At 29.2% G+C, this 25,685-nt stretch overlaps 2 protein-coding genes across 3 annotated transcripts; one reads left to right on the plus strand and one right to left on the minus strand.

Annotated features, from left to right (window-relative positions):
- The first annotated feature begins 8,348 nt into the window (after positions 1-8,348).
- On the plus strand, positions 8,349-10,085 carry LOC130512749 (uncharacterized). The gene is made up of 3 exons (XM_057011041.1): positions 8,349-8,407; positions 8,479-8,580; positions 8,988-10,085. The coding sequence occupies exon 3, from the start codon at positions 9,072-9,074 to the stop codon at positions 9,687-9,689; it is 618 nt and encodes a 205-aa protein (XP_056867021.1). The 5' UTR covers positions 8,349-8,407; positions 8,479-8,580; positions 8,988-9,071; the 3' UTR covers positions 9,690-10,085.
- Positions 10,086-13,747: 3,662 nt separating this feature from the next.
- On the minus strand, positions 13,748-17,982 carry LOC108859684 (3-hydroxyisobutyryl-CoA hydrolase 1-like). Of its 2 annotated transcripts, XM_018633592.2 has the most exons (13): positions 17,792-17,982; positions 17,631-17,711; positions 17,491-17,559; positions 17,264-17,407; positions 15,615-15,698; positions 15,431-15,515; positions 15,261-15,346; positions 14,978-15,102; positions 14,706-14,766; positions 14,426-14,524; positions 14,246-14,347; positions 14,116-14,157; positions 13,748-14,035 (listed from the first exon to the last, which is right to left on the minus strand). In XM_018633592.2, the coding sequence occupies exons 1-13, from the start codon at positions 17,813-17,815 to the stop codon at positions 13,895-13,897; spliced, it is 1,143 nt and encodes a 380-aa protein (XP_018489094.1). In that variant the 5' UTR covers positions 17,816-17,982; the 3' UTR covers positions 13,748-13,894. The 2 variants fall into 2 exon arrangements, with proteins under 2 accessions (XP_018489094.1, XP_056867020.1); XM_057011040.1 differs by having other exon boundaries at positions 14,246-14,524.
- Positions 17,983-25,685: the final 7,703 nt, after the last annotated feature.

Here is a 25,685-nt window from a genome sequence, read left to right on the forward strand (position 1 = left end):
TAACATATACTAGATTTTCACCGGACGAGTTTTTGTTTTCATTTATGTTTATATAATTGTTTTATTGTCATTTTCAAAGTTATTGTATCATGAGATAAATGTAGATAGTTTTTTAAAAATTAAACTTTTAGCTCCATAGATTTATATGATCGAGTAAATAATTAAACATTATGTTTTTTTCAAATTTGGAGAATAAACTATATAGTTTTTTTAAAATTTGGTTTAAGGTAAAATAGATTAATGATTCTTGTAAATTTAACCAAAAATTTCTAATTTTTAAAATTAATTAACATCGAAAATATTGAAATAATAAACATATATAAGTATACAAACTATATTAAACATATATAATTTTTTGGACGGTACATTCCTGTTGCCATGGACACCGAGAACGTGTCTATCAGTCGCCATTCACCAAGACGGAGTTTGCTGTGCATACGTTGAATGTAATTCCTCTTGCACGAACAGTGAATTTTTATCACCCTGATCAAGTAATAGAGATCAAAACTTAGTACATAAACGCATAATCTTACTAAAAACAGATAAGGACTAATCATCTCACAGTCTGATCAGCGAAGATCAACTCTAGAGTATTTCCTCCATATTTGGTTCTCTGTCTCCACGAATGAAGCAATTTCACTTGAATGAGCCATCCTTGCTTGAATGAGCCACGAATGTATATATAGCTGTCTATTTAGTATTAGTGTATTCAATTAAGTATATTTTCTGAGATTTATAAAAATCTTTTTAAAATATAGTATTATCTGAATTGGTTGTTATATAACGTGATTGTAGTATCTAAGGAGGTTTTGTTTTGAATATTTCTAAAGAATTAAGGATAATATCACAGAAAATCAAGGCAACAATCTATGATATTTTAAAAATGCTTGGAATATTCTATATTTTTGTTCAATATCGATAATGATATGTATTATATCAAAGATAATATTGCTTTTTTAATCATACGAAAATCTATCTATTTTTTTAAAATAGATTTGTTTTTGATTAGTTATAACTGAATATGAGTTGATATCCTATTTAATTTGAATATTAATATAATAGATATAAATATTATTTTAAAAAAAAATTCAGTCTCGTTAACGACGAAAGAAGTTCTATTCACATATGAAGTTCATACATGTTCAGAGTTTCAAAATGTATGAATATGCTTTAAAAATTATTCACATATCAAAGAACTAAAACAATGAAACTATATCAAATGACCAGAAGAAAGTTCTAAAGATCATGGGAAACTGATCACGCCATGTACACCAAGAAGCAACGAAGCTGTTGCTTAAAAACAAAATGCTTCAGACTTGTGATTAATTATAATTGAAGTTCTGCAAATAAAATGAAACTGATAACGCCATGTACACCAAGAAGGAACGAAGGTGTTGCTTTAAAATGAATTGGTCGACTTTGATGAATTATAGTATAATAATGACTAGGTGATAACTTGCGCCTTGCGCAGGTTGAAAGAATTTAATAGAAATTATAATTTTAAATATATAAGTATTAGAAAGGTAAAAATCATAAGCACAAATATTACATATTATTTCATGTTAAAAGATTCAACGATTGTGGATATGTAAAAAAAAGTAAGCTTCAGAGTTTTTTAAATCTTGTGTTATTTGTTTTGTGTGGTTGAAGTATAGTTCGTAGAAGTAAATCTATAAGAGTAACCAAAAACTTATATAAAATTAATGAAATTCGCTATTGATGGTTTTCTAGTGTACTTCTAGTTTTGTTAATAATGATTAAAAAGTGATGTGATGAGAAAATGTGTTTAAACTGCGGTATGTTTAGGGTTTTAATGATGAAAACAAATCGCCAAAATTATACTCCCTCCGTTCCTGAAAATAAGATTTTCTAGAGTTTTCACGTTTATTAAAACTACAATAAATATTTGCCAACTTTAGTTTACTATTTATGTTTTATACAATTTCCAATAACTATCAACCAATAAAATTTAATCAATTCAAATATTCATAATTAATGATCCTCAAAAGTATACAAAAGTACCTCAAAAGTATACACAAGTACCTTAAAAATATAGAAAATGTTTATTTGTGGAACAAAAATAAAATCCAGAAAATCCTATTTTTAGGAACAGAGGGAGTAGTAAATATTTACTAATTAATATTCTTAAACCTACGGTACAAATTTACTTTAGAACTTGCCTTAACACATGTTTTAATAAAAAATGCAACTCTCAAATTACGCAAAATTTGGATTTCGAATTGTATATGGAATGTGTTTCTCAGCGACTATAATTGAGGAAAATTACCTGATGGTTTTAAAAAAATTAATTAATGAAGATTATGAATTGATTCCAAACTTAACTCCAAAATTTTAGATCTGACTGATATGTTTGTAAAATAAATCAATGAATCCAATACCCTTTTTGCCTGGAAAGAAAAACATAATCAAAGATTATGCAATGTTTACGGAAATTTAATGTATTTCCTAAATAATTGTCGATTTTAATTTTTATTTTAACTGAGACTAATAATTTTGAACATATATGTAGTCAAATTTTGCATAGTTTTATGATTAGTCGAATCCAAAAATTAAATCATTCCAATATAGTATTTTGTAGTAGGTACATACCTCTTTCATTAGTTTTTTGTCTCACATCGTAAAAAATGATTTATGCATAATTTGATCATGATCTTCAAAGTATTAAAATATTAACAAAATACTTGAAAACTTACCTTAACACATGTTGTAATAAAAAAACACAGCTCTCAGATTACGGAAAATTTGAATCTCGAAGTGTATATGGAAATTTGTTTCTCAACGGCTATAATTGAGGAAAATTAGTTGATTTTTTTTAAAAAAAAAATCAATTAGTGAAGATATGAATTGATTCCAAACTTGACTCCAAAATGCTAGATCTGATTGATACATTTATAAAAATAATCAACGAATTGAATATATATTTTAGATAGAAACAATTATCGTCTTTATTTCGGTCAAACATATTGAATTGCATACCATATTTAGTTTGAAAAAGAATGAGATGGAGTAAAAAACACGTTGATCACGTATTATATACGAAGTTTTTATTATAACATATAGATTGATATACAAATTTTATAATATTAAAAAAAATTGTAACTAATGAATTTTGTAAAGAATAAAAGTTTACGTAATATATTATATTTTAAAACATTTACAATTAAATACTATACAATATTGTCGAGTATACTAAAAATGACCATAACGTTTATTCTACAGATTTTCGAAAGGTTAGGTGGGTCACATATATTCCATAACATATGCTAACCTATATCCCTAATTTTTTTATGTTTAATTAATTTAAATTACTATTTTTTAAAAAAAATATTTTATGTAATTGTATTTGGTGTAATATGATTTAAGTTTACATTAGTAAATAAACTAAATAGACATACAATTTTATACGCAAATTTATATAAATTGAGATTAAACGAAAAGTTATGAGTTTTTATTGCTTCCATAAGTTAAAAAGAAACATTGGCAACATAATAGTAAAAGCTCAAATGAAAATCCGAAAAGACAATGCGTACTAAAAAATTTAAAGACAACAACTCCTGTGAAAAGTAGCTCAAGATCTCTCTATTAGCTCAAAAAAATAACTCTTCATCTGCAATCCTAAAAAAAGTTTAAAACAATATAAATTAAACATTGTACAAAACAATATAAATCTGAATTCAAAAACATTGAGGTAACTAAAAGTTTTAATATCTAAAAAAAATATTACTGTCTTCTGAGATCATCAATTTCTGGTAAATCATTGGGCTCAAACAGAACCTTGGAAAATCCATCTATGTTTGTCAATTTCTTGAATCAACATTTTCATACATATTTGAAAATTTTAAGAAATTCCAGCAAAATAATATCAGCCCTACCAACCCTTTTTTTTGTTTTTACACTACATTACCTTCACCCAATTGATTTTCCAAAATTGTAAAACACAAAGCACAACATCTGAATCTCTGGAATTCCATAGTTCTGCTTCCACAGTTGAACGATGCTGACTCGGACTCTCCACTTGGTAGTTAGGGGCTTCAAATCGGAAACAGAATTGAAGGCTGCCATTATATGTTTTTAAAAATTCGGATACTCGATGCTAGGTTTTAATTAAAGGGACAGTGGTGTATAGTTGTGTGGTCAATGAAACGAATTTATATACAATAAAGTTGACAAAGCGGTAACTATTTACTAATTAAATTACCATATTTCTTGCACATCAAGATCAGCTTGAAGTTTTTTTTTTTTTGCTAAAAATCAGCTTAAAGTTTGCCTTGACAAAATCAATAATTGGAAAAAGGAATAGAATCGGCATAAACCATTTCAGTTAAGGACGCCAATTTCGTGGTATCATCAAACAATTTCGGAAACATTTGTAGATTGATGGTAAAACTTAACTTATATTGTTAGTAATTATGACAAAGACAATCCATGATTTACACGATATTCAAAATGGTCAGCTGAATAATCAATCAAAGATTAGATGTTACGAATCAAGATGATTGCTGAGTCAAAATGTAGTATATGATTTTTGCAAAATTTATAACGTGGATCAATCATATTTTTTAATCAAGATACTCCTTAAATAAATTACATATTGTAAAAAAGGAAACATGTGACTGTATTTTCAGGAAACATGTGACTGTATTATCACTTTGGTTCGTATATATTACATATTTTTACATATTTAAATGTGATAATATGAAAGGTAGTATTTCGAATTAGCTTCGTAAATCACACATAATACCTATAAAATACATATAATAATAAAATGAGTATAGATTTTTTTTTGAGATGAACTTGGTGCCATAGACTAACTTTTGTTGGATGTTGATTTTACATTACACATGCCATAGATATACGAACCACAGTGATTCATGGTCCTAAAATGAGTATAGTTTTGTTAGACAAACCCGAACCGTAATATATGAATGGTAACAATATCGTATAACATTATAGATAGCATTGTTTCCATGTGTTATAACTATATTATTAGTTAATGACTGATTGAAATCGATAGCATTGTTTCCATTTGTGTAACATCGGTAATGTCAAAAAAATAAAAATAAAGGTGATATGAATAACATGAGGCATATACTATATGAACATTAGAGTGGCACGAAAAGTAAATATTCTAGGCAAGGGTGGGCAATTGAAAAAATGATCTAAGGTGAAATATGGAGATGACACCTAAGTAATGGCATGGTTGTAAATCACACATGAGGCTAAGGTTTCTTTTATAATGGTCTCCTCAAATAATTGAAAGGGGATTGTAGATGTTCATTCGTGCCTCTCTGTTTTGTTTCATTATTTTTTTGTTAGGTTTGGTTAATTACAGTTTGCTTTTGGTTTAATGTTTGATTAATTAAAGCTTTGTTTTGGTCTAGGAGAAAATATGACGATTAGTAATGTGAGATGAAATAATATGAATATTAAAAATACAATTTGACCAACTCTAATAAGTAGTCCATTTTCTAAAATATCACACATGAATTAGAAGTTGTGACTTCTCCTTTAATAGAATAGACTAGAGACTGACCCGCGCTTCCGAAGCGCGGGTATTGTATTCTTTCATATAATGTAATCTGAAAATTTGTATGTTTCGGTTGTATATACGAGATTATATTTCTAGATGTGTCTGTAAAATCGAACACCACTACTGAGAAAGTTGTCTAAGTTTTTGACACAGTCATAATATATCAATCTACTTTATTTATTTTTTTGTTTAAATTTTAAATATCAATCTACCTTAATAGTATCATTATTATTTATTTATCAACTTCATATTATGCATAAATTATGGTTTCTGTTTCTTTAAAATTTTTAATAATGCATAAATTGACTTGGACATAAAAATATTTATTTTATGGTAAATTTAAATCGAGATTATATTTAACAATTTTTTAAAGTTTTTTAGGATTAAGATAACATATAGTAGAAACAAATAGGACTATAATTTATCAATAAATTAAAAATAACCATAAATTCTAAAAATACATTTTTGAGATCATAAGATTAGCCGGTGTTAAATATGACATAATAGATAAAACAATAAGATATATTTTTATATTTTATGTAAATATATAACCCCATTATAATTTTTTTTTTTATAATTTAATTTTTTATACATTTTACATGTTTATACATTCAAAATGATATTATAATAACATTTGCTAAGACTTGATACATTTTGATGAGATTTATTAATATTTACAGATTTAATGAAAAATCTGTAATAATAAAACACAAAATCCAAAAATGATAATTTGTAAACTTATAATGTTGACAAATGATAATATTTTTATAATAAAACATTATCATTAAGGGCATGACTGGTTCAAACGCAGCGGTTGCGCATAAGAGAGTTTGCGGATGCCGGTGGTTGCGGTTTTAAGCGTTATGTAGCGTTTTGTATAACTGATATAACATCTTAAAATTGTTACGTTTGCGGAATATTTGTGACTGGTTGATTATATGATATTGCAGCGATTTAATAATAAATTAATAATATAAACATGTTATTACATTATAAAAATATAAAAACATATTGTTGTGATAAAATATAATAATAATTAATATTATATATTTAATAATAATAATATGTTTATTTATTTAATTAGTATATTTTTTTGTTTTAATTTTTTCTAGAAATTTAATTTTTATGTTTTTGTAATCGTATATGTGTATACCATTTAAAAAAAATATTAGTAAGAAGTTTTGATAATTTTTATTGAATTTGTGGTGTTTCATAGCTATAAACTTATATCTCGTGTTTTGAAACCCGAACCGGACCCACAATTGAATAGATAAATCTGATGATCATGTATGTAATCCGGTTTGAGTTTTATGAAAAAGTCATTATTTAATAATCCAGTAAAACTTACAAAAACCTGTTAAAACTCAAGACCCGGCTACCAGTTAAACAACGGGTGAACCAATACGTAACTTTTAATTATTAATTTTTAGTTATATTATTATAATCTGTTTGTATTCTCGTTAGGAAGTTAAATTTTTAGTTTTTATAAAAAAGTATGATATGTTTTTATATATTAAATAAAGCCTAGAACACGACCTACCAGTTAAACCACTGGTTGAACCAATATACAACTTTTAGTTTTATTTTTTTATTTGTTTTAGTTATATCATTAGAATCTGTTTGTATTCTGATTAGGAAGTTAAATTTTTGGTTTTATAAGAAAAGATGATATAATTTGTAGATTATGAATCTATTAACAAAACTAATTGTTTGATTTGGATTAGTTTATTTTTTTTATCAGTTAGCTATTATAATTTTATGATACTCCACTATATATATATATATATGCTGTAAAATATAATAAAAGAAAATCCACAAGAAACCAGCGTAACTAATTGATATGAAAAAATAATTTATATTATTTTCTCACCCGTTAATACAACATATTTGTTATTATCCTTTTTTATGTTGTAAAATATCAATAAAATTATCTTTAACTTCTTTTTGAAAGTTATATTAAGATAAAATTTTTGCCGTTTTGTAATGATCACAAAATGTTATAAATTGTTTCAAAAATCGTTCCACACTTTTAAAATTAAAAAATGACTTTGGATAAATTTGCAGTTGCAGATGGTTGTAGATAAATAAATGTAAAAATATTTTCTAAAAGTATTTTAAATTTTAAAATTGAAATGTTATAAATAAAATATTATAAAATTAAATTTATATTTTAATTTATATTCACTAACAATATTATAACTTATTATAAAAAATTAACCAAGAATATTCACTATAATTTGAAGTATTAATATTTATGTTGCTGAAGATATGTAATTTAAATTGCGTAATCCAATTTCTTAAGGTTATTAGATTTATCAAAGTTTTCAGGTTTCTTGACAACATCGGAAAAACAAAGCTTATGTTAAAGTTCATAACCAATTTGTTTTAATAAGTTTACGGTTTAGTTGTATCAATATTTGGATGATATGCTTTTAAAAAAATAATAATAATATGATGATATAGCATTACATATTACATAAGAAATGTATGTTACGGAACAAATGTTAGTTGACAGTTTTACTTATTAATAATTGTTAGGAGATCCTTACTATTAAGGAATTAAAGTAGTGATTACAAAATATATATTTAAATACATTTACAAAATATTATGGTTTACTTTTATATGTATGTATTATGGGAGTATTTTGTTGGACTAAACCTATATCAATAAGTCATGTTCCTAATTTAATAGTATTAATATTTCGTTTTTTCTACTTTTTAAAGCGGTAAAACAATAAAAACAATAAAACATAAAAAGAAACAAAAGTCAATTTGCCCTAATCGACTTTTACATCACCTCATCTTCTCCGCCGAAAGGTTGAAGCTCTCCAGTGGCGATTCCAATGGCGATTTTGGGTAATAACAAAGCCAAATCGTTTCTTCACTCTTTAACTTTTACTTTTCGTCTCTCTTTGTTATCAGTACAGATTGAAGAATTGGAGATTTGTTCTTACTCTACGATTCCCTCGGTGGCTCTTCTTCCTCTTCTACCATCAATTTCATCACCATCTCACGTTTCTAAACACTAGGTTTGCGATTACTTGTTCTGATTCTCTTAACCTTTGATTTCTTAAGGCATCTCATATCTTAAACCCGATTTGTCTTATTTCTTAAAATAAAATTTCATGACCATCTCACGGAATTCATGCATGTTATTCTTTGGGTCTTTTTGATTTTAATTATTTTTTTTGAAATGTGAGATGGTTTTGTAAGATCAGGTGTAGGGAAACTTGTCTGCTCCTTAGAAATTTGAACTTTGGATGATAGAGATTCTAACTTTTCGTATATGGTTAACGTGTCATATACGGTGTTAACTTGACGTATATGGTTATTCTTTGGGTCTTTTTGATTTTAATTAGTAAAGCATCGATTGATGGTGATGAAATTGTTCTTTGTTTGTTTGTGCTCTGATTACAATTTTTTTCTTTAATTGTAGGTATGTCTCAAGAGTTACCAAAACGTCTTTTTAAGCCGGGTGAGGAGCCTCAAGTCAGTCAGATCAATATATAACAACTGCAGGATGGTAAGGTATCTCAAAAGGTTAGAGGAATGGATGCCAAATGAGTTGAAAGAAGTGAAGAAAGATCGGGTTTTTGCTCCGATTTTTAAGTTGTTCGAGAATGGCTTGGGTTACTCGGCGAGAGTGATACACAGTTTCTTGTGTAGGGAGCTGGTGACTTACAAAATGCATGAGCTCTGGTTTGTCTTTGCGAGGAGACCACTCCGGTTTTCATTGATGGAGTTCCACGCAGTTACCGGGCTTCAGTGCGATGCTAGTCTCTCCCTTAAGGAGCCGGTTGACTGGGAAGATGATGGTGGTTTCTGGAGCTTAGTGATTAAGACAAATAAGAGAATTTCTATGTTGGAGCTATGGAAGAAACACAGGAAAGCTGTTAAGAAGTGGAGTAATGCTGATCGAATTAGGCTGTTGTATCTTTGCATCATTGTTTGTATGGTTTGTGCGAGAGATCAGAAGGCAAATATCCCCATCAAGTACATCAAGTTGGTCATGGATCTTGAGAAGGTCCGAAAGTACCCTTGGAGAGTTGCTTCTTTCGACCTTCTATGCGAGCCAATAGGTAAAACACGTGACAACCTGAAGGAGAAGACTACGAGTTACGTGTTAGATGGCTTCTAGGCATGCGCATTCGGATTACCGGTTCGGATCCGGGTCGGATATTTTGGATTTCGGATATTTCGGAACTAGTGAAAATGGTACCGATCGGATAATTTAAAATTTCGGATCGGATACGGTTCGGTACCTGTCGGATCCGGTTATATCCGGAGTAACCAAAAAATTAACGGATCCAGTTAATATTTATAAACTAAATATATATATAAATATAAACTTTAAAATACATATATAAACACTATATGATGCGTTGGTGTAGTGTCACGTGATGTGGTAAGTGCATGATGAGATTCATAGTTCGATTCACTACTGATACATATTAAATTTCAAGTTTAATTTTTTTTTAAAACACACAGAGTAAAGATCCCACATCGGTTAAGTTTAACGAGGAATAGGGTTGAAGAGTTGTATAAATACTCACCAGCCAGGATGAGTCTTCGCATGCTATTGGACTTCAAACATAAGCCCATAATTTGCCAAACAGTCGAAATTTAAGTGGGATTAAGCTGATAAGATCGGTCTAAACTACTAATTTACTAGGGTTATCTTAACTAAGGTTTAATTCGGATCTCTCAGATATCCGTACGGATCTCGGGTCTCTCGGATACCCGTACGGATCTCGGATCTTTCGGATACCCGTACGGATCTCAGATATACCTGTACCCGATCTGGTACCCGACCAGTTTTAAAACCTCATCCGACTGGGTATTTTTCTAGAACCGAACCCGATCCGAGACCCGGTTTTTTGGGTAATTACCGGTTCGGATCTCCAGATAATTTGCCTAGGCCATTGGCTTCTCCTACGGTCTTCAGATTTGGGCAATGGAAGCAGTTCATGTGAATCAAACTTCGATCATAATATTAGATTTGAGAGATAATTGAGAGCAAAACGCACCGTATCGACTAAGGCGAAAATATTGGCGATTCTGAGCAAACTTCGATCTAGGTTTTCCGATGGATTCGACTATCCAGCCGGGCTCATCTGATCCGCCGGTGAGAGATCGGGAGGTTCGAGATATGGAAGTAGGTTCTGGGAGTACAGTGATTGTGAAGGAAACTGGTTTGAAGAAGGGCGATCAGAGTTGGGTTGCGATCGCGAAGGATAAGAAGGTTCTGCAGAAATTTGATGTGGAAGTCACATCTGAAGGGGGAAAGAACAAGGTGCTGTTTCCGGAAGGTATCCTCTCTGATTCAACACCTCTTTGGGAAGATTTTGTGGTAGGGAAGTTTGTGGAAGTTTCGCCGCACATCGCTAAAGTGCACATGGTTGTGAATAAGATTTGGAGCTATGGAGATCCTAGTTTGAAGGTGGAAGTTTATGATGTAGATGCGAAGACAATGAGATTCAAAATTCCAAATCAAAAAGCTAGGGAAAAGGTAATAAGGAGGGGGGTGTGGAATGTTGCAGGTGTTCCTATGATAGTGAAGAAGTGGTCTCCGACAGCTGAAGAGGAGAAACAGGAAGAAGAGGCAATTCCTATGTGGGTGCATTGGAGAAATATACCTCTCAATACATTTTCATGGGAAGCGCTAAGCTTCATGACGAATGCTGTTGGTCACCCAGTAAGGCTACATCCTGATACAATCTCTTATTCTGACTTTGAGGAAGCAAAGGTTTTTGTCAAAGTTGATGTATCGAAAACGTTACCGAAGGAGATAGATTTTACCTTGGAGGGGCAGGAGTTTACGGCTGAATTTTACTACCCATGGTTGCCTGCGAGGTGCAATCATTGTGAGAAGTGGGGTCACACTGAGAAGGTCTGTGGTTTATCTAAGAGGGAAAGGAAGATGAAGGAGAGTGGTCTGAAGAAAAGTAGTCCGGCTAAGATTAGAGATGAGGGTATACTGGAGTCGAGAAGTAAATTTAATGTTCAGCAAGAAGTGGTGGCTGAGCAGGTAACGAATGTAGCTGATAAGGTCGTGATGGAAGTAAATTCTGGTAGTGTAGGGGAGGGGAGCTCTGTTGGTAGTGAATGGGCTATTGTAACGCCAGATAAAGCTGGTAGAGTTTCACCGAAATCTTTGAAGAGAGATGAAGCTGTTATTCAAATTTCAGCATCAAAGTTCATTGTACTATCGTTGGATGAAGTTGAAGAGGGTGAAGTAGAAGTAACACAAGTGGAGGCAGAAGAGGAAAATGATCAGTTGGAGGAAGAAGGAGGTATGGAAGTTATGGAGAGTGATCTATTGGAGGATGAGATTTTGGAACAGAGAACTAAGGAGAAAGAGAAGTCAGTGGCGAAAAAGGGTGGAAGGAAAAACCAGAAGACCAAAACTCAAGAGGCTCTGCCGAAGGGTAAAAGGTCCTCTCGTCGAAATCTCTAAAAATGGCTTGTTTCTTCTGGAATGTTCGTGGGTTTAACAAATCATTAAAACATTCCGTGGTTGCTGGCTGGTTGAATAACAAGGAAATGAAGTTTGGTTGTCTGTTGGAAACTCGGGTTAAAGAAAGGAAGTCGTAGAAGAGTGTGTGGTTTCATCATGCAACTCCAAAATACGCTTTCATGTCATGGCTTTCAGTCAAGAACAGAATGTCTACTTTAGACAGAGTTGCAAGATGGAGTCAGGGCATAGATACCACTTGTGTGCTTTGTAAAAATGCTCCGGAGACAAGAGATCATCTCTTCTTTGGTTGTAATTTTTCAGCTCAAATTTGGGAGCATCTTACTAAAGGGATACTGTGCTGTTCCTTCACTACTGATTGGACTGAGATCTTGGCCATTATATCGGATGGAAAGTGGGAGAAGAAGAGCCTGTTTTGTGTGAGATATGCATTCCAGATGGTGCTCTATGTTGTTTGGCGGGAGCGTAATATGATCAGACATGGGGAGAAAGGAATGCCACTTCAGGTGATTAAAGAGATGGTAGATAAGGGGATGAGAACCAAGATTACTTTCATGAGGCGAGGAGGTGTCAAAGGCATGAAGAGTCTTATGCAATATTGGTTTCAAACTAGATTGTAATTAGCTTTTTGGTAGCTTTAAAGCAAAAAGTATGCACTAGATTGTAAAAGGCTTTTTTGATGAATAATATTTAACATTCATTCAAAAAAAAATGGAAGCAGTTCCAAAAATTGGAAAGCTCTGTGGAAGAAAACTGAACAAAAGTTTTAAGAATGGTCCTAGATGCGTAAACTGGATAGGAGCTGCAAAGATTTCATACCAGGAGCTCATTCAGTTGGAGAACATCTTTACACCCACTGTAATTTTTTTTTATTACTTCATCCGGTTTGATCAAGATGGGAAATATAATCTTCTTTACCTTTCTTGTGTAGGATGACATCTATCCATACATCTCGTGGACATGCAATTATGATGAAGTTGAAAATATAAATTTTCAAAGAGAAGATGAGGTGAGGATGATAGAATCAAGGTTCTCAAGAGGATGATAATGACTCACCATGACTTCAGTGATCATACTTGGGAGTACGAAGAGACAACAGTCTTTTCATTTGGGCTTGATGACAAGGAAGGTGGGAATGATGAAGTACCAAAGATTGATGGCGAAGTTGGGAATGATGAAGTACCTAACACTGATGGTGAAGCTGGGACAATTTTTCTTGCCGACGCCATTTTTCTGAATTTGCTTTTCTTTGAAGGAGCACATGAGTGTATACCCACACATTTATTGATCATGAAATATGAAGAACCATCAACACATTCCGCACGCAGAGTCCAGTTGCACGTGTTATCCTTACATCGTATAGACCACCATTTTTTTGTTGATTTGGTAACAATGAAATAGTAATTATTAAATTTCCATTGTTTCCTTTAGAACACGTTTACTTCGGAAAAGTTGATCTTTCTTCACAAAATCTGTGTTCCCAGCTCGGCATGATTCTTTCTTTTCACTATCTCCATAGTTTTCACTCTTTAAACCAGCATCATGTGTGCAAGGCCGATGCAATATAAGCGTTGTCACATTTGTTCTCTTTTTTTTTTTTTGCAAACTAATTTTGTTTCACTTTTTCGAACATAAAATATAGTGCTCCTAACTAATGTGATCATTATGCTAAACTGAATAGCATCGAACCAAACCAAAATACCAAACCGAAGACATTTGGATGAGTCCATAAGGTACTGATTTATTTTATTCTTCATAATATGTGGTGTCAAGCATGAAGCATGGCCAGAAACAATGAAAGAACTAAGGATTTTGGAGGGTATTAGGGTAGAGACGATGCAAGATGAGCTCCATGCACCTTGTCAACTTTACAGCTTTGCGATCGCTGAAGCAGGCAAGTGTTTCCTTGATGGAAGCTTTAGATCCTCCCATCCATCCTCTTCTTCCATTCTCTTGAAGTACTGCTCTACCATGCTATCCTTCATATCCTCCAGTCGCCTTGGCTCCCACTGAAATATAAGTACGCGCGGCATTACTTAAACATAGTGTGACATAACCACCAAATCATAAAAGGAGCGATTTGTTAAACCTTTGGGTTCCTATCTTTGTCTATCAATATGGCTCTACACCCCTGCATAAGTAATCATAATTATGTCCTACAACAAAAACAATATCTAGAGGGAAGATACATTAGAATCGAGAAGAACTGAAAAAAAAACCTCCACAAAATCTTTGCTTATATCTCCCTTCATCACATGTGACACCATTCTATTCTCACGGATAAGACACTGCCCCACCCCTTGCAATCGACCCTCTCTTATCTGAAATTTATACAACACAATCAGAGTCAACTTATCTTTCCCATCATTGCATGCTTGTGATGCATCTTCGAAACAAACCGATCTAAGGGAGATTTTAAGGCCTGCTGGTGAAGCTTTCTTTAATGCTCCAATGGTAGCTGAGATCCAATCATCTTGTTTATGAGTGGCCTCTCTCTCCTAATCAACACATATTTTGGTAGGATGCGTTGTCAAATTGTAACACATAATCAATCACAAGATCAACATATCATGTATATTAACAGTGGTTCACTTTTTCTGATTAATGGGGGAACAGCCGAACAGACCGTAACATGCCACTGAAAAAATCTACTGAAACAAAGATGGGAAGAAAAATTACAAGTGCAGATATAATTTCTTCGACTGTTCTTCTCGAGAAGCACTTATCAATAACATCTAGTCTGCATAAAAAGAAGTAAATGGAAAGATAAGAAACAGCTGACAAATTTTTCCATTGAAGATCTACTGAGATATATATCACCTAAGTTTGAAAGCTGACACCAATACAAGGTTGAAGTTCATAAATCATGTAATGTAATTATTATGAATAACATAAAAATTGTTTTAGTATAAGTAGAAATAGTTAACAAGATCAAATTAGATAGCACTTGCCTGTGGCAAGCACTCCTATGTTTTGGATGTGGATGTTGAGTGTACGCATCGAGAATTGTTGAGGCATAGGTAACTGGATCACTTGAACCAATTCTGCAAAGATCTGCTTCTAAGGCACTCAACATCTGTAACAATGAATAACCTTACTAAGTAACAGTCCTTAGTCAAATAAAGACACTAAGAAAATATACTGACCTAATTTATAAAGTCATCTTAAAATCATTAATAAGCGGGAGAATGTTCTCAAGACATATAACAACTATAGTTTTAAGGAAGTTGATACCGTTGAAGGCACAAAATGAGTTGCAAGACCACAAGAAAGCATTTCAGTGCCATCTAACCTAGCTCCTGTGAGGCCAAGATACTCTCCTGAGCAAGAGAGACATGAAGGATGAGATAATAGAATAAATTTTGAAGGAGATGCAAAAACAAATGCATATTTTCTTTTGTTACCAAAAAATCCAGGGAGCCTTGACAAGAAGTAGGAGGCGCCTACATCTGGAAATAGCCCTAGAGCTGTCTCAGGCATGGCAAAAACCTTGGAGAAACTCAAAAAATATCAACACCGTACGATTTTCTGTTTCAGACCAATCTATTTGTCATCCACATGAACATGTTTTTTTAAGGAGAAGAGTACCGTGTTCTCAGTTGCAATACGAAATCTACCATGGACGCAGGCCCCAGCTCCGCCTCCCATAACAATACCATTCAAAATTGAAACCTACAGTTTTTCACACTTCTTAAGTCTTGGACATTCTACCCAAACCGAACCAAAACCGGTCCGAACTTTATAGGGATACTAGATTTTGACCCGCACTTTGAAAGCGCGAGATTATTTTTTGAAACAAACCACATTTATATGATATAAATTAGTATTTTTAATTGTGTATCTATATTTATATGTTACACGTAAAGTGTTATATTCAGTGTTTGAAAACCACATTTGGATCCCAAGTTAAACCGAGAAAACCGGTGATCCGATTTGGTTTTAGAAGAAAAATCGTTATTCAAAATTTTTATAAAACCCGCAAAAAACTCTAAAACCTTGACCCGATTGAATCGAAGGGTAACCCACCATTTGACTTAAATTGTCAAATTCAAAGTATTTGAATTCATGAATGTTTAGATGAATGGTCGATATATTATGAATGTGATTCTCCAATTTTACAAAAGTGAGCCACACAAATTTTTAATCAAACTAATTTTTCATTTTGTTGTAAACGTAATGTATCAATATTTGAGAAGATACATACTAAAATATAAATATATTTGAAAATCAACAATTCGTATACAGTTATTACAATTTAGTGATTTAAGCTTGAAAGAAATATAATCGTTTATTTATTTTATGTAGTTTATTTTTATTGTTCACATGTTATTAGATTTTTTCGATGTTTTATTTTAGTTTAGTTTAAATTTAACTTCATTATTCATAATAGACATTTAAATATTTATTAATTTTAATTTTTATATATCTAATAATAAAATTTATTATTAAATATTGATCTGCACTTTAAAAGCTTGATTAATTTTTATTAAAAAAACTCATTTACGAAAGTCGTATACATATGTATTTTTAATAAAAATATTTGTTTTAAAGTATATATAATTAAATTAAAAATTTACATGAATATAATTTTATAAAGATGAGATAATTCATTTATATAACCCTTCGTATCAATTTTACCTATATTTTAAACTTTATATTATAAACAAAAATTTATTTAAAAATTTTATATTGGTAAAACACATCAATATAAACGTCATTGTTATTTGACTTCCACCTGTATAAATAAGGCTGCTATTTATTCTTTGATGTAAATAGGTAATCCGATTCTTTAATCTGTATACCGGTGGAGTCATTCACCTAATTCACCTGATGTTTCGTTCCAAATCATTTTTATTTCTTTACCAATTCATTATTCAAATTCTGATGAAATAAAAACAGTTTCCTAAAAATAAGCTGCGATTACCCATAAGTATTAAAACATTTAATTAAATTATAGATTAAAAATATTCAACGGCAAAGAATGGTAAATACTTCCAAACTTTAAGGTGATCTCAAAAAAACTTGTTGTGTTTTAATAATATTGATTCATGTGTCCAAATTTTCTTCAATCCAAAAGACTACAGATCCGTATAAAGTCTGATAAGAACCGATCTGAATCAGACCTAAAAACCTGAATGCATTATGATTTCAACTTTTCAAGTATTATTTTTTCTATTCTTTTTTCGAGACATAACACATCTACTAAAAGGGGAGGGTATGCTGAGAAGAAGTAAGACCTGGTTTTTACTATACGTGGCCATTACATAGTTGAGAGTATATTGAAGTGACGAGAAATCAGCACTGCGTCTCCATTTGCCTAGTCTGATGTCACGAACAACAGCTGAAACATCAGCACCGGCACAAAACGCTCTTCCCTGACCCTGCGCCGAAGTTTTACACTTGTTTGACACAAGGGGTCCTTCTCATATGCATAAGCGGAAAGATATAAGGATAGCTAAATTACCTTTAGGATAATAAGTTTGACACTAGGGTCCTCCTCATACGCAAGGAACAGTTGCAGCAACCGATTGATCTAGAAAAGACTAATTCAAGCCAAATATGTACGATATTGAGGAAGAAATAACAAGGGGAAAGATTCAGTACCATGTTCAATGACAAAGCATTCAGCTTCTTTGGTCTGTTTAGTGTCAAAATTCTTACATTCGATGTCTCTTCCACTAAGACCTGTAATCAAATTGATTCAGAGAAAAAGAAGACTGATCGTTGTCAGCTTTGCAGTAAAAGAGAAAAACGAGAAAAGAGACCTGAGAGTGAGGTTCAGAGGCCATTATCTTCTTCTTTCTTAGGGGTCAAACTCGCGTTTTCCTCCACGACGAAAGGAGACCTGAGAGTGAGGTTCAGATTGAAAAGCTTTTATTCTGCTTAGTTTGGTTCTACTTCTTCATGTTGTTTCTCCAGTGGTTTTGAGTTTAATACTTTAACTAGGTAGTGATCCGAGCCATGCTCGGGATGAGATATATATACAAAACAATTTACATAAAACAGTGAGTAAAATGCAAAAAATGAAATTTATATAATTTTGTGTAAAATTGTACATACGAAATTATTGTATTTCAAAAACCAAAATTACATGGAAAATTTTCAAAAATACCACTTTGAAAGTAAAAAAAAAAAGGGAATTACATATATTGTCATATGAAAAATTGCCAAAAATATAATTTTCATAGTACCATTTTTTATGTTTACCTTACTAATATAGCGTGTAAGCAATATAGAAACCAACTAATATAGCGTGAAACCAATTTCTCATTCAGATTCCTAATTGGTAGTAAATATAGAAACCAACTAATATAGCGTGTAAGCAATTTCTCATTCATGTACCACGGATGCAAAACACAAGGACGGATAGTTTTGCAGTTTAAGGAAGCAACCGTCTTATGTTCCATATGGATGTAGAGCTACCAGTTTTGTTTACCGCCTATATGAATCTGTTTAAGCTGCTGACAATTTTTTTTTATATATAACACTATGTCATGTGTTTTTTTTATAATCAGTTTCACTAGAAAAATGTGGTGACATAATAAAAATGGAGACATGGCTTATGAGTAAATGTGACATAGATAATTACATTTAGTGTTTATTTTGATTTTGTGTAAACTTTTTAGAATCTATCTTATTAAAACAGAAATATTGTGTTGGACATAACCTTTATTTTGTAAGTTTTTAAATCAAATTCAATTTTCTACTTTATAGTTAAACCTACATTAAATCACTAATATTTTTTTACTACTATCCATGTTTCCAAACAATATACCTGTTTATACTACTATCAATGTTTCAAGCTGTAATAATTTAAATCAAATTAGATTACATATCAATCATCCATCAGTTCAATCCGTTACTCTCGGGTTTTAGTGATTTTTTAATATGGAATTTTTAAAAACCTAAATTGAATCGTCGGATCTCCGGATTAACCGGTATAATCACAGGTTTGGGTCGAATTTAAAAACAATGATTTAAATGTAAAAACATATTAAATACATAAACCCTTTCAAATTAACAAAATACTTGTTAAGTTATTAGTGAAATTATTCATTGTAAAATACTATGCCTTGCAGTGCAGATCAAGATCTAGTATGATAATAAATCATGTATCATCATTAAAATAATATAATAATATAAATTTAAACTATTTTAAAATTTTGAAATATTGTTCTGTTTTTATAATCATACGATTTTATTATTAAACAAGATTTTCAAAATTTCATAAAATCATTTAAAATATTATAAATTTTTAATCTTAGTATCACTTGTTTCTTTTTGCTATTTATAAATTCTTCTTAGCTTTTAAAAAAATAATTATACAATTTTTATATCAGTTTTTTTGTTTTATTTTTACAAGATTATTTAATATATCTAAACCAAAAAATGAAAATCTATCTATGACTATAATTTAAATATATACAAATCTTCTCTAACAAATAATTTTAATTTTTTTTATTTTATCTTAATTTTATGTTTCACTAAAAATATTTATATTTAAACATTTGAATAAAGATATTAAAATATAAATATTTATAAATAAAATTTTAAAATATAGTTAAATTGTTTAAACAAATTATTGCAAATGGTGCACGAAAACACCTAGCCCTAAAAATATGTTTATATTACTTGTGTATAATACATGTCATTTATTATTTGTTTCTTCTAAAAATATTAAACTTTTCATAAAATAGAAATAATCTTTTTATTCTACCTCAATTTGAAGGGAAATTGTCAAATAAGTACCTCGCAGATTTATAGAAATTGTCATTTTTGTTTGTTTTTATCTCTAAATAGCTCTAAATATCAAAGTGACCAAATTAAATTTTATTAAAGGGATAAATGATAATTTTATTTTTATTTATAATTTAATAAATAAATATTAAAATTAGAAAACAATAAAATAGAAAATATTTTTTTCAAAATTTTTTTGCAAGTTTAGTTTGGCCAAATAAAACTTCAAAATTTTTTTCTTAAAAGGTTTTGGAAGACCTTCCTAAATATGCATGATATCTTTCTTAATTTCTAAAAATAATTTTCAAATTAAGGAATGATTCTTTGACGTATAATTAGATTTCTTAAATGTGACTTGTATATATAACTAGTAAAATTTTATAACATGTATGATAAATATTCTAAATTTTTTAAATACACATTTATGAAAAAGATTCTAGATTTTATGAATATATTATAAATATTTATAAATATCTTCAAAAAATTTAAGAATTATTATACTTATTCAGTAATGTTTACCTAAATATGCAAAAAATCAAATTTATGAAGATGTCATATACATTCAATAAAGTCTTTCTAAAATATTTTAAAAAAGATCATATCATAAAAAAATCTGATTTTTTTTTTTCCAAAAACCAAATTTTCAAAAAGTTTTTCATTTAAATATTTATGGACAATGGTATAATTGTTTATCCTTGCAATGAAATCTATTTCGGTAACTTTAATCTGTATGTGAACAAAAACATATTTTGGGGATATTTGAAACTATTTTTCTTAAACCAACCATAAAATTAATTATTCTACAAAATACATTTTTCTTGTTTTCTTAAATAAAATGCTACAAAATTAACTAATTTGATTTTTATATATGACAATTAATGATTTTAAATAATAAAGATTTCAAACAATTTGTATATACTCTATCATTTTACTAATTAAATAAACTGAACAATTATTTTAAGCATATAATAAATTTTAAATTTTTATTATATGTTATATTTTAATTATTATAAAATAACTATAAGTTACAAGAGCTGTTAAAACTATCACCCTTCAAACTTGGATTAATGGTTTAAATTTTCTTACTATAGCAAAATACAATGGATTTTAAAACCATACAAGTATGAAGTCTTATTACATAGATATACGGTTTACAGAACAAATAGAAAAATAAAACCGAGCCACGTTTAATGGGGATTGCGGATTGTATCTTAGTTTTTACTTTTCACTTATAAGCATTAACCATTTTGAAATAATTTGTGTTCGTTCTATACAAATTCAAATCATGGCCGATTGAAGTTTTTCTTTTCTTTTAGGATGATCACACTAAATAATTATTTTCTTTAAAAAGGAAAGTATATATATAAATTGCTAGAGAAGAGAAAATATCTCGAAATCAAGAGGTAAAATGTTCAAAATAGTGGAATTTTTGTGAGCCTCGTAATTATGTTTTTCTTGATTTAGCACTACTTTATGGCTTGATTTGTTTTCTAGTTAGTTTTTCTCACGGCATAAGGGGCCGGAACGTACACCGATCCTTTTCAGTAAGAGGTAATTATGAATTGCTAGAGAAGAGAAAATATCTCGAAATCAAGAGGTAAAATGTTCAAAATAGTGGAATTTTTGTGAGCCTCGTAATTATGTTTTCCTTGATTTTTTTTTTCTAGTTAGTTTTTCTCACGGCATGAGGGGCCGGGACGTACACCGATCCTTTTCAGTAAGATAAGATCCTCGTGATTGTATCTGGATGCTACGGCCATATCAATGTTGATGTGATATGATTCGTGTTTTGATTCGTGTTTTCAAAACGATAGATATTTTATACTGTGAAATTTAATAAAAATATATCAAATATTTTATTAGAAATGTTTTAAATGTATAAATCCGTTTTATTTAAATCTATATCATTTAAGATCTAACCCTTTTAAAATTTAAATTAAGTTTATTTCTATTTTATTTTAATATCTAATAAAGCTGCATATCAGATCGGTAATAATTATTTAGGCTAATTTAGATCCGTTTAAATTTATATAAATCATCTATTCTATTAATTTTGCAGTATGACCAACTAATATTAGTTGGGTCCAATTATTTTTTTCACACATAACATACTTAAAATATAAACCAAATATTTTATAACTGCATTCCAACAAATTATACAACCGTACTTTTATTAATCAACATATATATTTGTAACTTCCATCCCAAAATTTTCGGCACCCATACATATTACAGACCATTTTTTTTGGAAAAATATATTAGCGACAGTTATACATATACATCAATAAATATTCCTTCTTTTGGGTTTATATCAAACGTGGTTTGATCCTCGACCTTCTTTTTTATTTAATCATCATCCTACGGATTTGGGTGGAATCGATGTTGACTATTGTATAATATTAATAAAAACGTTATTTGAATCACTATATGTGAAACCAAATCGTGATTTTTTTAAAAAATATATAGTTTTATCTATTTAATTTACTAAACAAAACTGTATCTATATGTTGTTATTTTTTAAATAAATATTAACCACCGTTTAAGAATAAAGTATAAAATTAGTGTATGAAACGGTTATAACAAAATTGTATAGGTATGGAATATCACAAATTCAGTACAATTATCAAAACCTCTTACTAATAATTTTCTTAAAAATATTATACACAAACATATAAATTAAACTTTTATAACATATAAAAAAAATTCATAAAAATGTTACATATTTACACAAAAAAATAAAAATTACAAAACACCATTATACCCGCACTTGAAATACGGATCAAGATTTAAAATAGACAAATATGATTAAAAAAAAGAATATGGACATATGTTTACAAAGAAACGAGCGTATGCTGGGTCAACTTTTAAATTGCTATTATTTAATAAAATAGATTTTGATTAAGATTTATACACAAATATGATTACAAAGAAAATACATCTATAATTTTAAAGAAAACACAGATATAAAAATTAAATTAAAAAAAAAGAAATTAAAACAAAAAATATACCTGCCTTTTCAAAGGACGGGTTAGAATCTAACCGCCGCGACAAACAAATATATTTTTATAATAATTAAATTAAATAATGATTTTTAAAATATAACCCATGGATAACCACAAAATTAAACCGAGCGGATGCGAGTACAAAGTTATTTGCTTGCGGGTTGTGCGGGTCATATTTTTAACCAAAACAAAATTGAAAATCGCGGGTTGGCGGATCAGCGGGGCGAGTTCGACCCGAAATCCAGTCTTAACCGTGCTATACCGGATCAATTTTTAAATTGCTATTATTTAATAAAATATATTTTGATTAAAATTTATACACAAATATGATTATAAAAAAATACAAATATAATCAAAAAGAAAAAACAAATTTAAAAAATTAAATTTAAAAACAAAAATACCCGCCTTTTTAAAGGCGGGTCAAAATCTAGTCTATTCTATTAATTTTGCAGTATGACCAACTAATATTAGTTGGGTCCAATTATTTTTTTCACACATAACATACTTAAAATATAAACCAAATATTTTATAACTGCATTCCAACAAATTATACAACCGTACTTTTATTAATCAACATATATATTTGTAACTTCCATCCCAAAATTTTCGGCACCCATACATATTACAGACCATTTTTTTTGGAAAAATATATTAGCGACAGTTATACATATACATCAATAAATATTCCTTCTTTTGGGTTTATATCAAACGTGGTTTGATCCTCGACCTTCTTTTTTATTTAATCATCATCCTACGGATTTGGGTGGAATCGATGTTGACTATTGTATAATATTAATAAAAACGTTATTTGAATCACTATATGTGAAACCAAATCGTGATTTTTTTAAAAAATATATAGTTTTATCTATTTAATTTACTAAACAAAACTGTATCTATATGTTGTTATTTTTTAAATAAATATTAACCACCGTTTAAGAATAAAGTATAAAATTAGTGTATGAAACGGTTATAACAAAATTGTATAGGTATGGAATATCACAAATTCAGTACAATTATCAAAACCTCTTACTAATAATTTTCTTAAAAATATTATACACAAACATATAAATTAAACTTTTATAACATATAAAAAAAATTCATAAAAATGTTACATATTTACACAAAAAAATAAAAATTACAAAACACCATTATACCCGCACTTGAAATACGGATCAAGATTTAAAATAGACAAATATGATTAAAAAAAAGAATATGGACATATGTTTACAAAGAAACGAGCGTATGCTGGGTCAACTTTTAAATTGCTATTATTTAATAAAATAGATTTTGATTAAGATTTATACACAAATATGATTACAAAGAAAATACATCTATAATTTTAAAGAAAACACAGATATAAAAATTAAATTAAAAAAAAAGAAATTAAAACAAAAAATATACCTGCCTTTTCAAAGGACGGGTTAGAATCTAACCGCCGCGACAAACAAATATATTTTTATAATAATTAAATTAAATAATGATTTTTAAAATATAACCCATGGATAACCACAAAATTAAACCGAGTGGATGCGAGTACAAAGTTATTTGCTTGCGGGTTGTGCGGGTCATATTTTTAACCAAAACAAAATTGAAAATCGCGGGTTGGCGGATCAGCGGGGCGAGTTCGACCCGAAATCCAGTCTTAACCGTGCTATACCGGATCAATTTTTAAATTGCTATTATTTAATAAAATATATTTTGATTAAAATTTATACACAAATATGATTATAAAAAAATACAAATATAATCAAAAAGAAAAAACAAATTTAAAAAATTAAATTTAAAAACAAAAATACCCGCCTTTTTAAAGGCGGGTCAAAATCTAGTTTTAATTAAAATGGACTTCAAAATATTCGACATGTGATATTAGTAGCCATATTATGAATAGGAACTTTTTATTTTAAAATAGTGTAAATTAAATGTCAAATTTGTTATCATTATCACATGGGTGAATATCTCAACATAATAAATTACAGTGAAATATTAGAGGGTTTCAAATTTGTTATGCATCTATATGAAAACATTAAGAAAATATAAAATTTTAAAAGGTGAAAATTTAACTTAATAAAGCAGAACATTTTGAAAAAATATTTTATAATATTTAATATTTTTCGTATATTTACATTTATAGTAAATAGTTCAATAATGGAGAGATAAGATTGTTATCTAAGATTGTAGCATTAATGGAGAGATAAGATGCATATTTTTGAAAATTTTGAAAACGTTGAATCTAGGAGATATATATTTTTATTATAAATATATAATAAGTGAAAATTCTTACTCGTATGATTTTGTGATCTCTTATATTTTGCTATAACAAAGATTTTAAATCAATGATCACAAAATTTTCAAATTTGGACTCTTAATAATATAGTAGTTTACAGTAGTTTTAAAATTTTAAAATATAACATATACAAAAAAATCTAAAATTTATTATATAGTTAATGTGATTTTTAAATTATTATTATTGATGAAGGATACACAAATCGTTAGTGAATCTTTATTATTCAAAATTATTAATTATCAAATATATTTTAATCAAAATTATTAATTATCATATATATTTTATTTAACAAAATGATTGAAGATTTTTTTTTTGTAGATTACCAACTAGTTTTATGGTTAGATTAATAAGAATTTTATCATATGTTTAGATGGTTCAACATATTTTTTTAACTAGTTTTATGGTTAGATTAATAAGAAATTTATCTTATGCTAAAATCTATACTATTAAAAGTTTGCTTTTGAGGCTCCAGAGATCGTCCACATCAGTGACATATACTTCTCTAGAAAGATGTCACATGTCACTATTTTTTTCTTAAAAGAATATAATATAAGAAATACTACATTAAAATGTCCATAATGTATTATTACCATTTTATATTTAAGAGTTGAATAAATAAGTTCTAAAATTAGAATA

This window comes from Raphanus sativus, chromosome 5 (genome assembly GCF_000801105.2).
Source record: "Raphanus sativus cultivar WK10039 chromosome 5, ASM80110v3, whole genome shotgun sequence".
NCBI lineage: Eukaryota > Viridiplantae > Streptophyta > Magnoliopsida > Brassicales > Brassicaceae > Raphanus > Raphanus sativus.